The following is a 14,476-nucleotide window of genomic DNA, read 5'->3' as shown; positions in this document are numbered from 1 at the left end:
GGCTGTAAATTGGAAGTAGTCAGCTGTTACAAAACTTGCTTATCAAGCAAAACCAATTAAGTCTTTGTTTAAATATCTATAAATTAATTTTTAATAATTTAGTTCAAGAAAATATATATATTCAAATATTGATTAAGTTGTATTTATCTTTGTTCAAATTATGTCGGATGGCACTCACATTTTTTAGCTTTTAAATAATTTTTATCTTTGTTTTTTAAAATGAAGCTCAGCTTTTTAATGTTTTCATAAAGTGAATATTATATATATTTATATATATTTATAAACATCTAGATAACTAATTATGAAAGTTGAAAAGTTAAAGTTTTAAAATATAAATAAAATCCAGTGAATCAATTATGTAAATTTATTTTTCATTTTAATGAACTTCAAATAAAGTAATCACAACTTAATTTTTTAGAATATTGTTTAGATATAAGTAAAGATATTGTTCTCATTATATAGATTTAAGATGTTGTTCTTTACATATAGAAGGGAGAAGTCAATCCATATGACTATCTACATTCTTTGAAGGAAAACCCTATCCATTATTAAACAACCTTCTATTTCCAGAAGGTCTGAAAGAAACCTGACAAAGTGAAAAGATGAAATGAGGAAAAACGAAGAGCTTCAAATGAATTGATTTTATACGCTTTAGGGAAAACCTTTCTATTTAGAAAAGCTTGCTTGTTAAAAGAAGAATACCACATGCTTGATAATCTCACAACTCAAATCAATGAAGGTAGAATTGACAGTTTCTTTGTAAAGGCTGTGGTTGTTATTAGCTGACACAAACAGAGAGAGAATGTGAAGGGTATGTACATCACTTCACTTCACTTCCGTAGGGAGAATGAAGACTTGCTGATATAATGAAAGCTATAAGGTTTTTAGGTTTAGAGTACAGTAGATGAGTCTCAGCCATATATGTTAACAAATATCTGCCACATCTATAGCTTCTAGGCTTGCTATTACCACATGGCTATGGTTACTGTACACCTCAAGTTCGGGACTAATCTTTCTAAACAATGACAAATTCACATTACCATAATATTAGAGACACCAACGTCATTCAGCATTAATAGTTAAAAAAAGTCTAATTTAATTTCAAATAACTGATTTAGGATAAGAATTGCATTCGCTTATATATTATTAATTCATTTTTTTTTATAAAAGACTTTTAACAACTTTACACTGAAGTTCATAAAATTAAATATTAATAAATAATCTGATATTAAATGGAATAATAGTTTTAATAAATAACAAATTTTATTTAGATAAATTTTAATTCAAAATTCTATTATCATGTTAAAAAATGAGCTTTAAACTTAAATTAAGTTTATAAAATTGGTTTGTAAAGTAAAATTTACATATTTATATATTGTAAATTTATTTTATCTTTAATTGGTGTAGAACTTTTAACACTAATGAAACGTAAACAAGTTCATATAAGATGTTACAATATTATTTTTAACCAAAAATCTTAAAACAATAGATTTATAAGTCATTCTATTTTCATCTTATTCATTTTTATTAATGGTTGAGAATCTAAATGTGAGTTTAGGTCCAACACTGAATAAAAATAATAAAATTGAATATCGTATAAAGAATTCTTTTTATAAATACATTGTTTTAAGATTTTTGATTGAAAGGAGTGTTAATATCTTATAAGTTGGATTCTTCTTTATGGTGAATCCTCTCTCAAAAGATCCATTATTAATTCATTTTAAATTCCTGACATATTGTTTAATAATTACTCTAAATTTTGAACCTTAATGTTTTACATTATGTTGGTGCGATTAAACTTAGAAAGATTGTGTTTTAGTTATTAATTAATTATGATTAGAATTTAAGATTGAATGTAGTGTCAATTTTTTATCTTTTTATTTATGTTGAACTTATATCTATTGTTTCTAAGTAAATATTTCCTAAAAAGACCCTGATCCATTTTGAATTCCTAACACGTTATTTTAATACTTATTCTAAATTATAAACCTTCATATTTACTATGTTGGTGCAGTTGAAGATGGAAAGATTGCGTTTAAGTAATGTAATTAATCATGAATGGTATAATAATGATTTCAATGCATTTTTTGATACAATAATAAAGCAAAGAACGAAAAACATAGTGTCAGAGGAGCACATGAATGAATTGAAATGGGAGAGGGATGAATTATTGTGGGCATAGTTAATTAGTGTGAACAAAAGTTGATAAAGTTATGACTGCACTTATAGAACTATACTATGTCTATAGAGAATTTAAACACACTAAAAATGGGAACCTTCTATAATTTCATACACCAAAAACTAAAATTCTTTCATTCTCAAAAATATAAAAAAAATAAATACTAAATTTAATACAACAAATACTATCATATTTTGTTTTTAATACGATAAGGAAACATTTTAAATATTTTTAAATACCCGTGTTAAAAAATCACGAAAATAAAATAAAAAATTACAGTAAATCACTTCTTTTATGTAATAAAGAATCACTTCTTTCGGCATTTTCAATAAAAAAAGAGAATTAAACTTTCCAACCTTTTTTTTTCTTATACTAAACAATTTTAGTTAAAGTCTTACTCATTTTCTTCTTATTTACAACTTTTATTTCACCTTACATGACGTTTGCAAAGAAAAATATTCATAATTAGTTATTATTTAGCAAAACCAATAATGCATTAAATATTTTTCAGGACTATACATAACTAATACTACATTATTAAGAATATACATAAGAAAGTAATCCCGGAGATATAAAATATATTAATAAATTATATAACTTTTTTATAAATGAAAAATATCGTTTACATTTATATATATATATATATATATATATATATATATATATATATATATATATATATATATATATATATATGTCAAAACTTTGAACATCATATAAAATGAAATGAAGTGGACAAAGTATTTTTTTTTCATTTTCTACATATTATTCAGAATAGAATATATTTATAAATATTCTTTTATTAATATTTTGTTTGGAATAAACAAATTAATGTGAGAAATAAAATGGATTTTTTTATATAATTAATTATCTTAAAGTTTCTCATCGACCACTCTTCATTTTTTTCATAGTTTTACGAATAAAACAAAAGGTATAGAACCGACACCTTTTCATTTTTTTACATAAATTATATACGTTTTTCAGAATCAATTTATTTCTTCACCATTCTCCCTTTTTCTTTGATTTTTTTCGAATTAAAAAAAAAATGCTTTAAAAGAACGAAATTGACTTCCTAAATAGAACAAGAAAACAGATTAAGTATGTAGCAATGAAAAAAAAAGGTACAAGATAGTGAAAAAAAGATGAAGAAAGTTTATAGTGCTATAACATTATTGAAGGTAGCAGGAATAATGATGAATGTCAAAATCAAAGATAGGGTTTAGAAAAAAGGGTTGCGTGAATGATTGTTTCATTTCCCACTTTTGTCTTTGCATGATTTGGGAAGAAAATTATGTCCATAGTTCAATGGTGTATTGCTTTTGTTTAATGGTAAATACGAAAATGGAACTCTAAATTTGACACTTGTATATCTTGCAACATTTTATAGTATAGAAAGAATCAAAGGTTACAATAATTTATTGTGAGAAATTATTTATTACTAAACTTGGAGGAATAATTTAGACCTAACATGGAAGGAATCACAGTAATCACATCAACCATATCAGACCAATCATCTATGCTCTCAAAGAATGGAAACCCGTGAACTCTCTTCATATAAGTTTTCTCACATCTTTTCACAATTTCACACTCCAAACCATTTCAAGCTATGTGTGGTTGAAGTTCCTCATATATAAGCCTAATTTTTATATCTAAATCTTATTTTACGTTTTAATTTTATAAGATGAGTTAGGTTTCTTTTATAAGTTTTTATGAATGAAGTTGACTCAAACTTATTTTTTTAATATGGCATCGTATCAAGGTTTTTATATGAAGAATTAAAGGATTAATAGTTCGTCTAAAAGTCTCAAATATTTCAATCTCAAATTTGTAAAATGATATTATTAGAATCAATCACTTATTATTTAAAGTATTATTCGTTTTTGAAATTAATATTTTGTGATAATTTTATTTTAAAAGACACTTGAACAAGTAAAAAGTGAAAGAAATATTTAAACTGTATTTCACAACGACTTTTAATTAATGTAAAACTATTGAATGTGATAAAAACACTACTTATTATCAAATTACTATTAAATTATATATAAATATATAATCTTAAATTCAAAATATTTGTCTCATCATACTTTGTAACCAAAGCTAATGAATAAAATTATAAATGTGCATGGAATTAATAAAAAAATTTAAGGATAATTGTCAAAGAATAATGATGGAGTAATTTCTAATTTTAGGTTTTTATACAATTTTTGGTGCATTAAATTTGGAATGAGTTTGTTTTACTTTTTTTTTCCAATTAAACTTGATTTTGACATTCTTATAATAAAAAAAACACATGTTAAAGTCTTTCTGTCTAAATGTGTTATGTGTAAATAATATTAAAAGAAATACTTTGACAGAGAAAGAAAAAATAATATAATAGAGTATTTCACAATAAGAATCTAAAATCAAAATGAGTTACCACATAAGCAACTTATAATTCTTGAGCTACGAAAATCAAATAGAATTTTGTTCTTTTAAATTCTAGAAATTAAAAAATCAAAATACTAAAACATATACTCTATATATCTCTCTATTTCTACTCTCCGGATACATTTATATTCAATGTGATGTGTTGATATTCTTATATATTATTATTCAAACTCATTTATGCTTAATGTAAGACGAAACTCATACTTAAAATTTCATCATTATTAGTTTTTCTAAAAAATTAAGAAAAATTAATTAAATTTTATTATAATCAAAACTAATATATACACATTAAATTATAAAAGTTTCTATGTATAATTTCTTTCAACTTTATATTTTTAACTTGTATATGAAATAGTTTTAGCTTACGAAGAAACTTAATTTACGTATTTTTTTTAAGAAAGATTATAAAGAAGTTTGTTCAAAAACATATTTATACAAATTTTATACTGTGTGTGCAGATAAAGGAATCAATTATTCCTTCCATTGTGCTTTAATTAATTTTTTTTATCAATTATGATGCATGCACCGTTGTGTGATTGTTAGACAGTAAAATAAAAAGCCTAATATATGATAATTTTGGGCATAACAAACCATAACTTTAACTAAGTCTATATGATAGGTATGATTGAAAGGGTATTGTCCCTTAAAATGAAGGATAGGATGTTTATGTTTGCACATGGGCAGAGTTGAAAGGAGTGCAATGAAAATGACCAACAATTATACTCATATGCCAAACATAAACATAGGTCATTTTATAGTTCGTTTATGCATGTTGTGTCAAAAACCTATTCATGCATCTAGCCTTAGGTGTAATAATAATCATCCAACAAAGGACATTTCTATCCACGGATTTTATCATGTTTAGTTTATTGTATGATTGGTTTAAGATATGTGGAAAGAAATTCATCAAGCATTTCTAAAAGGAAAAATAAAACCAGTTTATGTCCAAGTCAAAAACAACATTTTAGAACAATTACTGGAAATTAACTTATACAAATTAATTTTGCATATGCTTATTTTTCTTGATTTATAAAGTTGTTTTCCTTCTTAAAAAAACTTACAAACAAATTTCTACCACCACCTTTAGCAAAGAAAGTGAAAGTGGTGAAAGAAGAACTGTTTTTGTTTGACTTCATGACCTTACAATAATTAACATTTGCTATTTTTCATAATCTCACTTGTTTAAGAAATGCAAGAGTTTCAATTTCATTGATTCCTAGAAAATATCAGTTAAATAAAAGTTCATAAAAAAGTTATGGTAAGGGATGGGGAGGGGGAATACATAAACATACCTAATCAAATATTAAGAAACACAGAGAAACATGTTATGTCTGTATAAAAATGAATGTAAAGTGTAAATTCTGTATGTATGAGAGGTACCTCAGGTTTTTTCTGCTGTCCCCATATGGCTAGAAGTTTTCCATAACCAATTTTTTAATCAATTTGATTAAGCTGCATGCTTATAAATCCCCTTCTTCCACCCATACTAAACCCTTCTCTTGATGATTGATGCGGCTTCTTTCTTTTCTCGCTTTTCTCTGGTTTGATATGCCACTTCAATATTTTGCTAGAATTGTAGTAAAAGACCATTGGCAAGAATATCATATAAGGTATTTCTCTTCCAATGTTGCTTTCAGTGTCTCTTCCCTCTCTCTATTTTGCTTCTTTGTATGCTTGATGAGTGTATAATATGTTTCGTCCAAAGATCATGCAGGGCTTGAAGCTGAAGGAGAGTAAGATTATGAGAAAGATATTAAGCATTGATAGCTTCAAAGGAGAAAACCAGAATTCATCAGAGGCCAGAAAGGAAACTCCTAGTTTGAATCAAGCATCTGCATACTCAAGAAAACGTTTTTATCATCAAACCAAAAAGTATGAGGTCATAGTAGTATAAATTCTTGAACAAATTTTTCTATGGCACTTTAATCCTTTTCTAGCTATATATCACCTTTGATGCAACTCTGATTTTGGATATTAACTTGCACAAGGATCTTTGTTGGTTCCTGGAATATTGGAGGCATTACACCACCCAAGAACTTGGATATGGAAGACTGGCTTGACACAGGAAATAATTCAGCAGATATTTATGTTCTGGGGTAATAATTTTCTTTTGATAATTAAAATTATACGTGAGAGTCAACTGCATAGAAACTAAACTGCTGGATTCCGATCATTTCATCATGTGTGATATACTAGGTTCCAAGAAATTGTACCTCTAAATGCAGCAAATGTACTAGGTCCCCAAAACAGAAAAGTTTGTACGAAATGGAATTCTCTAATTGGAGCAGCCCTTAACAATAGAACACCAACAAAGGTGGTTGAAGGAGATAAAATAGCTGAATCACAGAAGATATATCCTTTGAAGGAACATATTTGTGCAGAGGGAGAACATCAACAAGATTTTCAGTGCATCATAAGCAGGCAGATGGTGGGAATGTTCATAACCATATGGGCTCGATGTGACCTCTATCAAACAATCAGGCACTTGAGTGTTTCATCTGTTGGCTGTGGAATCATGGGCTACTTCGGAAACAAGGTTTGTTTTGACATGTTACAGAGAATAGAATGCATGTTTTTGTTTTCTTTAACTAAATAAATAGCTGTTTGAGAATGCAGATGGCAGTTTTGAAACATTATATGAATTCTTAGTTCTTTTATTGATCTTAAAATACAGGGTTCGGTATCAATCAGATTTTACTTGCATGAAACAAGTTTCTGCTTTGTATGTAGTCATCTAGCATCTGGTGGAAAAGAATCAGACCGAAGACAAAGAAACTTCAATGCAACAGATATTTTGTCCAGGACAATCTTCCCCTCTGGGCCTCTGCAAGATAGGCCTCAAAAGATTATTGATCATGAGTAAGTGCATACTAAATTGTGTAAATTTTACACTTTTTTTAAGACCACAGATATATTATCATTCTATATGAGATATGTAACTGTTTCCAGTTCCTCGAACTTTGGTTTTGATTGAGGAACATTTACGTAATCCATTACACTATTCAAAGTATCCTGTGTAGTCGGGGTATAATCAGTTTATATAAGTAGAACACATTCAATAGAACTTCATCTAAAATTGGTACCTGGTCCCATGCAGCCGAATAGTTTGGCTAGGAGACTTGAACTACAGGATTTATATGCCAAGCTCTACAACACAGTCACTGATCAAGAAAAGAGAGTGGGAAACCTTGTTGAAATATGATCAGGTAATGCTCATCTCACTACTTGCATGACAATATTTTGGATAAACTAATACAGAAGTTTCATATCAATGTAACCAATATAATCCTTACTTAGAGGTTAGTTTTGTGAAATTAATCCCAAATTTTATGTTGGTAAAAGAGTTATATATTGATCATAATTCTAGTCGATGGTCCAAAACCACAAAATATAAAACAACACTCCTCATTTTATAAATCAATTTTGCAAAATTTAGGGTTTACTTAGGTCTTAAGTCCAATTTCGAATTGAAAGTTACCACTGTTTCTGAGTTCAAATTCAAAACAGTTTAAGGTAACGGTTTTTATTAATTAGTCACTGTACTGTTTTGAGTTCAAGCTTTTAAACTGAACGCAAATTATGTATAGCTCAAGCTGGAGCTCATGGAGGGCAATGTGTTCCAAGGTTGGCATGAAGGAGCTATAGAGTTTCCACCTACATACAAATACCGGCCAAATTCTAAAGATTATCTAGGTTGTGATGAGCAGCATACACGCAAAAGGGGGCGTTCTCCAGCATGGTAAGCATACATTAAATAATTTGGTAGATTCTCAGGTCCCTTAAGAACACGATGGTGCACTAGAAATAAAAGACAAACTTCCTTTAGTGGGCCATGTTACTACTTTTACATGCCATGGCATTGACATGTTCTTTACGACAAGGCGATCACTCAAAGCCAGCCACACTTCAAATGCCTTTATATGATCTATTAGCAAGCATGGGATACTCTAACAACACGATGGTATTGCAGGTGTGATAGAATAATATGGTTTGGGAAGGGAATGAGGCAAATCCAATACAACAGGAGTGAGTCAAGACTCTCTGATCATAGACCTGTACGAGCAATGTTCACAGCAGACATCAAGGTGGCAGTGAATTGAACATGATTCAAAATGTTATAACAAAAGCATTTCGTCCAATAGATTTCAGTTCTAATTATGCCATTTCTCAAATGAAGTCTACCCTTTAGGATCCCAAGACATGCGTGTGGTAGGTGAATTGTGAGACTTGATAATTTTTGGTTTATTTTTGGCCTACTTTTTGTGTTAGAGAATACATAAGAGGCCTGAGAAAGAGTTGCTCTCTATTTTTTTGGAGGGAGAAAAGGGGGACCAGCTGATGCAAAGCATAGTAATTTGCCATGGTTGTAATTTTACCTCATACAAGAAACTGGTATTAAGATTTTAAATTCAATATTCCGATGTTATATATTTAAAATTCACCCAACCCCAAAACCCCATCAGTTAATTATTTCCGAATACATCAAGATTAAGCCATTTGATCAAAATGCATAAATTATTGAATGACAAAAACTTACAACATAAAAGGAAAATTAGGCGTCATTTGTCTTGCCTCCCTCACTGTCTAACAATACTTGAGCATTCAAATTCATGTAAAATATGAAACTAAAGCAGTAATTATTAACAACTAACAATAAAATGCAAAACATGGTAGAAGAGTCACTAACAATTGCATCTCTAGACCTAGCTTAAGACAGAAGCCTTGATATTGAAATTGGGAGTTTGAGGGATGTTACTCCCATCCAAGCATGGGAAAAAATAGGAATCAAAGAGATAGTAACTTTAAGAACTATATATTATAACAATAATCGTAATTGGCATGAGAAAGAAAAAAACTTGTATCAAACCCCAGTGTATAGAGCCAGACTCTACTAACAGGCTGGCCACACGATTTTGAATATACACGGTTATGTTCAAACAAATTCCTTTATTGTTCGAGAAAGAGATGATAAACAAGTTTTTTGGTGGTAGCATTTGCACAAAATTCTTTGCCTTTCATCACTTGAAGTTATTTATTGATATTGAAATATCAAGATTTTCCAGCAATCCCTGGACAAAGACATTACAAGTGCGCTATCATCAATAAGTCTTCAGGAGCATTGAATAGTCCTCTTTTACATAATCATTAATCATTATCTTATAGGTAACATCAATTTTCAAACCTTTAGCAGGCAGAGAAGAAAAGAGTTCCATTGCATCACTTAGCTTTCCAAGGCTGCATTCTATGAGCATAACGTAAGTTACAAATATTAAGATCCAAATTCATCTTCTCCATTTTCCTAAACAATGATGCAGCCTCAGCTAAAAATGGCACTTAAATGGCCATCCAATATAATGGCATAAATTTGGAGATTAGGAAGTTGCTCATGCTTGTGGCATTGTACAAAATTTTTTTACAGCTACTGGTTTCCCACCTTCGTACCCCCAATAAGAGTTATTCAAGTGACGACATCAGGATTTAGTCCATTATTAATCATGCCATCCAAGAAATGGATTAATGAATTGTAAGTTACAACATTTGGTGAGCAGCCCTTGTAAATCATTAAATGAAATACTTTTTGTTGGAAACTTCACATCTACCTTAATTCTCAGGGTGCGAGTTAATATATTTGTTGAGCAATTTTGCTTTATGTCAATTAGTTTTAAGGTTTAATTTTGCTGCAACTCTATTGGTTAACGTTTTCAGAAAGGGAATCATGCCAGATGTGCAAACTTTTAGTGCCATAGTTGACAGATTTTGCATAGAGGATCTGCTTTCTATTGCAAAAAGCACAACTAGGTTTCATGGTTCATAGGGGGTGGACCCTGATTTTTGCATCTTCTACATCAATTATTAGGGCTCAATGTTTGCAAAATTTGATGAAAGACACCATAAAAAGTGTCAAAATACATCTTAAAATCAATTAGCAAAATGAAGTTGCCCAACAAATATATAACCCGTACCTCAAGTACCGAGGCAAATGAGATGGGATTTCCAAACACTTCCTCTCCACAGATGCCTTTCAGAACAGACAATAGACTATTACCATGATAAGCTATAGGTTTGGTTGAATGGCTTTACAAGTCATTTCCAACCACAAATTGCAAGCCTAACATACCTTGCTATCCTCCCAGAGATTGCACATAATTGTTCTGTAAGCTACAATATCCACATTGCAACATCTTTCTTCCATTTTCTTGAGTTGAGACATCTGATAGCAACACATGTGTTCTCCCATCTTCATATTAATAACGTCATTAGCATCTCTCTCACTCCAAAACAGGTATAATTTCTGTGGAAATTGTGAAGGTGGGGAAAGAAGAGAGCTGGTCTTTGTCACTACATACATGCTACTTTGACTAGTTATTCAAAGGCTTACTTATTGATTACCGCCTGCAAAACGAAACTTGATTTTGTTCACAAACTGCAAACATGAAGTGAATAAAAAATGTGTAAATGATTGAATGGTTTTTCTAACCTTACTGCTGTTGAGCTTCTTCCCTGTGTGATAAGTATACTGTGGCTGGAACTACTTCGATAGAATCATTGGAGGGTCTTGGGGTCTGTAGCCAATCGGCTGTGAAGAGTCAAATCTGACAGCATGGCTAGAGCCAATAATGTAGGTTATAAGAATTCACATTGGATATTTTAATACAGGAATACACCCATTATGCAATCAAGATATTGACTTCTTTAACTTATTTCCAGGAAGTATGGAGAAAACATAAAATATTTTTGATAAGAATATAAACAAAAAAAAATATTAGATTGGCAATAACAACATGCAACAATGTCAAGTTTTACATTAATTGTTGCATTATTATATAGGTTATTCACAAACCATTCAGGTTGCATAAACACTGTCTGCGGGTAGATCAAGAATACAACGGAAATGAGGAAGTCATATCAACATAAAAATTGTTATCGTCTAGTGATAAGAACGCATTAGAAGTTAAAACACATTTTTAAAGAAAAACAACATTTTACTGTATAATTCAAACAAATTCAACATTATTAAGTATAATTCAAATAAAAACTAGAGTAACTGACCTTATTGTATCATCTTACAAGGCCTCTATCCATTGACCACTTCATGTAAAAGTTTCTCTTCTATTGATTTAATGTTGTTTTTCAGAAGAGCAAGAATTTTCCCAGCTTTTAAAAAGCAAGTTCACCATTCATCCAACATTTTCTCTTCAGACAAAGCCCATTCATCACAGTGGTATATTTTTGGACACGTGAACAACATCCTTTAATCAAAAGATACTTGGAAATTTCTGTGCAGTATATAGCGTTCCAATTTCAGACAAACCATCGGTAAGTATAGTTATGCAAGAACATAACAACCAGCTCTTCTGTCAACAGTAAGTTGAAGCATGGCATTTGCTGTGAAGATGCATGCGCGGGCAAAGTGCATCGATGTAATTGACAACATCAGGGGGTGGAGCATTGCCATGTATCTCATTAAGAAGCTGCCACGCATACGAGATTCTCCCAGATCTGCACAAGCCATCAACAAGAGAAATATAAGTTATGGTATCAGGAACCAAATTTTTTACATGCATTTCTTTTAAGAGATTAACGGCTTCATCTATCCTTTCACTCTTGCATAGTCCATTAATCAAGATGGTATAGCTGCAAACATCAGGTGCCAAACCCCTCCTAATCATTTGGTTAAACAAAATAATTGCTTTGTCAAGACGTTCACTTTTGCATAAAGAATTCAACAAAGTACTGTAAGCAATAATATCAGGGGGTAGACCATTATGGTGCAACTCATTCAGAAGCCTCCACGCAGACAACAATCTCCCAGATTGGCACAGTCCATCAATAAGAGAAGTGTAAGTCACAATATGAGGAACCAAATTCCTAAAATGCATTTCTTTCAAGAAATTCATGGCCTCACCTATCCTCTGATTCTTGCAACAACCATCAATCAATATACTATAACTCCAAACATCAGGTGCCACACCCCTCTTCAGCATCTGGTTAAACATCACAACCGCCAGATCAAGACGTTGCCTCTTGCACAAACCATCCAACAAGATACTATGAGTAACAACATCCGGCGTGACACCACTCTCACACATTGCCTTAACAATTTGCCAAGCATACGCCACCATCCCACATTTACAAAAACCATCAACCAACAAATTATAAGTCACAAGATTCGGAATCACACCCTTCCCACACATTTCATTTAATAACATCATTGCATCATCCAATCTCCTAACCTTGCAATACCCATTCATCAAAACATTATAACTCCAAACATCCGGCCGTCTCACAACTGCATCAAACAACCTCCTTGCCTCATCCACTTCGTTCTTCAAACAATAGCCCGCCATCAAGGCCGTGCACACAACAACATTAACCTCAACACCTCTCTTAATCATTTCATCAAACACCTCCTGCGCTTCCACCACCATTCCTTTCTTACACAACGCATCTATCAAAACACTAAACACATAAATATCAATGTACACACCCTTCGTAATCATCCCCTCCACCATCCGAACCGCCTCGTCTAACCGTCCCGCGACACACAACGCTCTCACAAGAGGCCTGTAAGTGAACACATTAGGCTCAACATTGTTACCAACCATTTCATAACACCACTCACACGCCTCATTGACAAGTCCTTCCTTACACAAACCCTCTATAATTCTACTATACATAATCACATTAGGTTTAACATTAGGATCGCAAGCTTGCATCATTCTCAACAATCTAATAGCCGCTTCTGTTTTCCCTACATCGCAGAGTCCGTTAATTAACGTTCCGTAGGTGACTTCGGTGAACTCAAACCCCTCTGCCGCCATTTCCTGATAGAACTTGAGCGCCGAAGAAACGGCGCCGTCAAGGCAGAGGCCTTTGATTAAGGTGTTGAGCGTGACAGCGTCATAGGGGAGGCCGCGCTTGAGGAGCTTTCCGAAGACGGAGAAGGCGAGAGCAACTTTGCCGACGTGGCAAAAGCAGTTGATGAGGATGGTGAGGGTGACGTGGCAAGGGATAACGTCGCCGCGGGACTCCGTTTGGGCGCAGAGAGAAATCGCGGCGGGGAAGCACTTCGCCCTGGCAAAGGAGGCGAGGACTCGGTTGAACGCGGCAGCGCGTGGGGGAGAACGCGAGTGAAGCTGGCGCGTGAAGGAAGATAGCCGTAACGCTGTCTTCATTTTTGGCTCGGGACGAGACTTCCTTCGAACCATAACACTTTAGTCCGCGAGCTTGCGTTTCAAACTATGGAGGGAGGAGAAACCCGTAGGACGACGTCGTCTGGTCTCTGTAGCTACGGTTTTAAAATCGGAATCATTAACGTGTTTAATTAGAAATTTGGTTTTTTTCTTATCATTGATTAGTTTTAATTTTTATATTTATTTTTATTTAATTGGTTCATTTCTTTTTAAATAAATTCAATGTGGTTTTTTTGTTAAATTGACATTTAAAAATGTTATGAGTCAAAATTTAGATTTTTTACTTTACACAACTAAATATAGGTGATGAAAAATTAATTTTAATTTCGTTAATATAATTAAAGATGATTATTTTACTGTGCAATCTACTTTCAACTTTATTTAAATGAAAGACAATGTTTTAAAAAAATGAGTTTAAGTATGTTAAGATAAGACGACTTCATTTTGAAAAAATCATAAAGTCGACACAATTTTTGCTTTAATTAATTTGAATTAAAGTAACACAACTTTATCTTTTTAATCAGAAAATTATATCAGTTAAATACAACTTCTTTATAATAAAATACTACCAATCTAACACAACTCATCCGAGTTCATAATTATTTTTTAAAAGTTGTTCAGTTGGAAGTAAACTACATAAAAAAACAATTTAAGATTACTTTCCAAGAATATAAAT

The 14,476-nt window shown here is 31.5% G+C and overlaps 2 protein-coding genes across 23 annotated transcripts; one reads left to right on the top strand and one right to left on the bottom strand.

The window, feature by feature from the left end:
• Positions 1-5,784: 5,784 nt before the first annotated feature.
• Positions 5,785-13,893, bottom strand: LOC108345713 (putative pentatricopeptide repeat-containing protein At1g12700, mitochondrial). Of its 22 annotated transcripts, none has more exons than XM_017584424.2 (5): positions 11,657-13,893; positions 11,085-11,211; positions 10,570-10,999; positions 7,690-7,767; positions 5,785-7,430 (listed from the first exon to the last, which is right to left on the bottom strand). In XM_017584424.2, exon 1 carries the CDS (start codon positions 13,813-13,815, stop codon positions 11,965-11,967), a length of 1,851 nt encoding a protein of 616 aa, XP_017439913.1. In that variant the 5' UTR covers positions 13,816-13,893; the 3' UTR covers positions 5,785-7,430; positions 7,690-7,767; positions 10,570-10,999; positions 11,085-11,211; positions 11,657-11,964. The 22 variants fall into 22 exon arrangements, with proteins under 22 accessions (XP_017439913.1, XP_052723021.1, XP_052723014.1 ...); XM_052867061.1 differs by having other exon boundaries at positions 5,785-6,329; XM_052867054.1 differs by having other exon boundaries at positions 5,785-7,767; positions 10,570-10,625; positions 10,725-10,999.
• LOC108345715 (type IV inositol polyphosphate 5-phosphatase 9) lies at positions 6,315-8,706 on the top strand. The gene is made up of 7 exons (XM_017584431.2): positions 6,315-6,478; positions 6,595-6,702; positions 6,803-7,142; positions 7,281-7,465; positions 7,704-7,812; positions 8,194-8,345; positions 8,577-8,706. The coding sequence occupies exons 1-7, from the start codon at positions 6,315-6,317 to the stop codon at positions 8,704-8,706; spliced, it is 1,188 nt and encodes a 395-aa protein (XP_017439920.2).
• Positions 13,894-14,476: the final 583 nt, after the last annotated feature.

Source organism: Vigna angularis, chromosome 8, assembly GCF_016808095.1.
Source record: "Vigna angularis cultivar LongXiaoDou No.4 chromosome 8, ASM1680809v1, whole genome shotgun sequence".
NCBI lineage: Eukaryota > Viridiplantae > Streptophyta > Magnoliopsida > Fabales > Fabaceae > Vigna > Vigna angularis.
The sequence above is the reverse complement of the archived record's forward strand: the minus strand, read 5'-3'. Positions and strand labels throughout refer to the sequence as shown.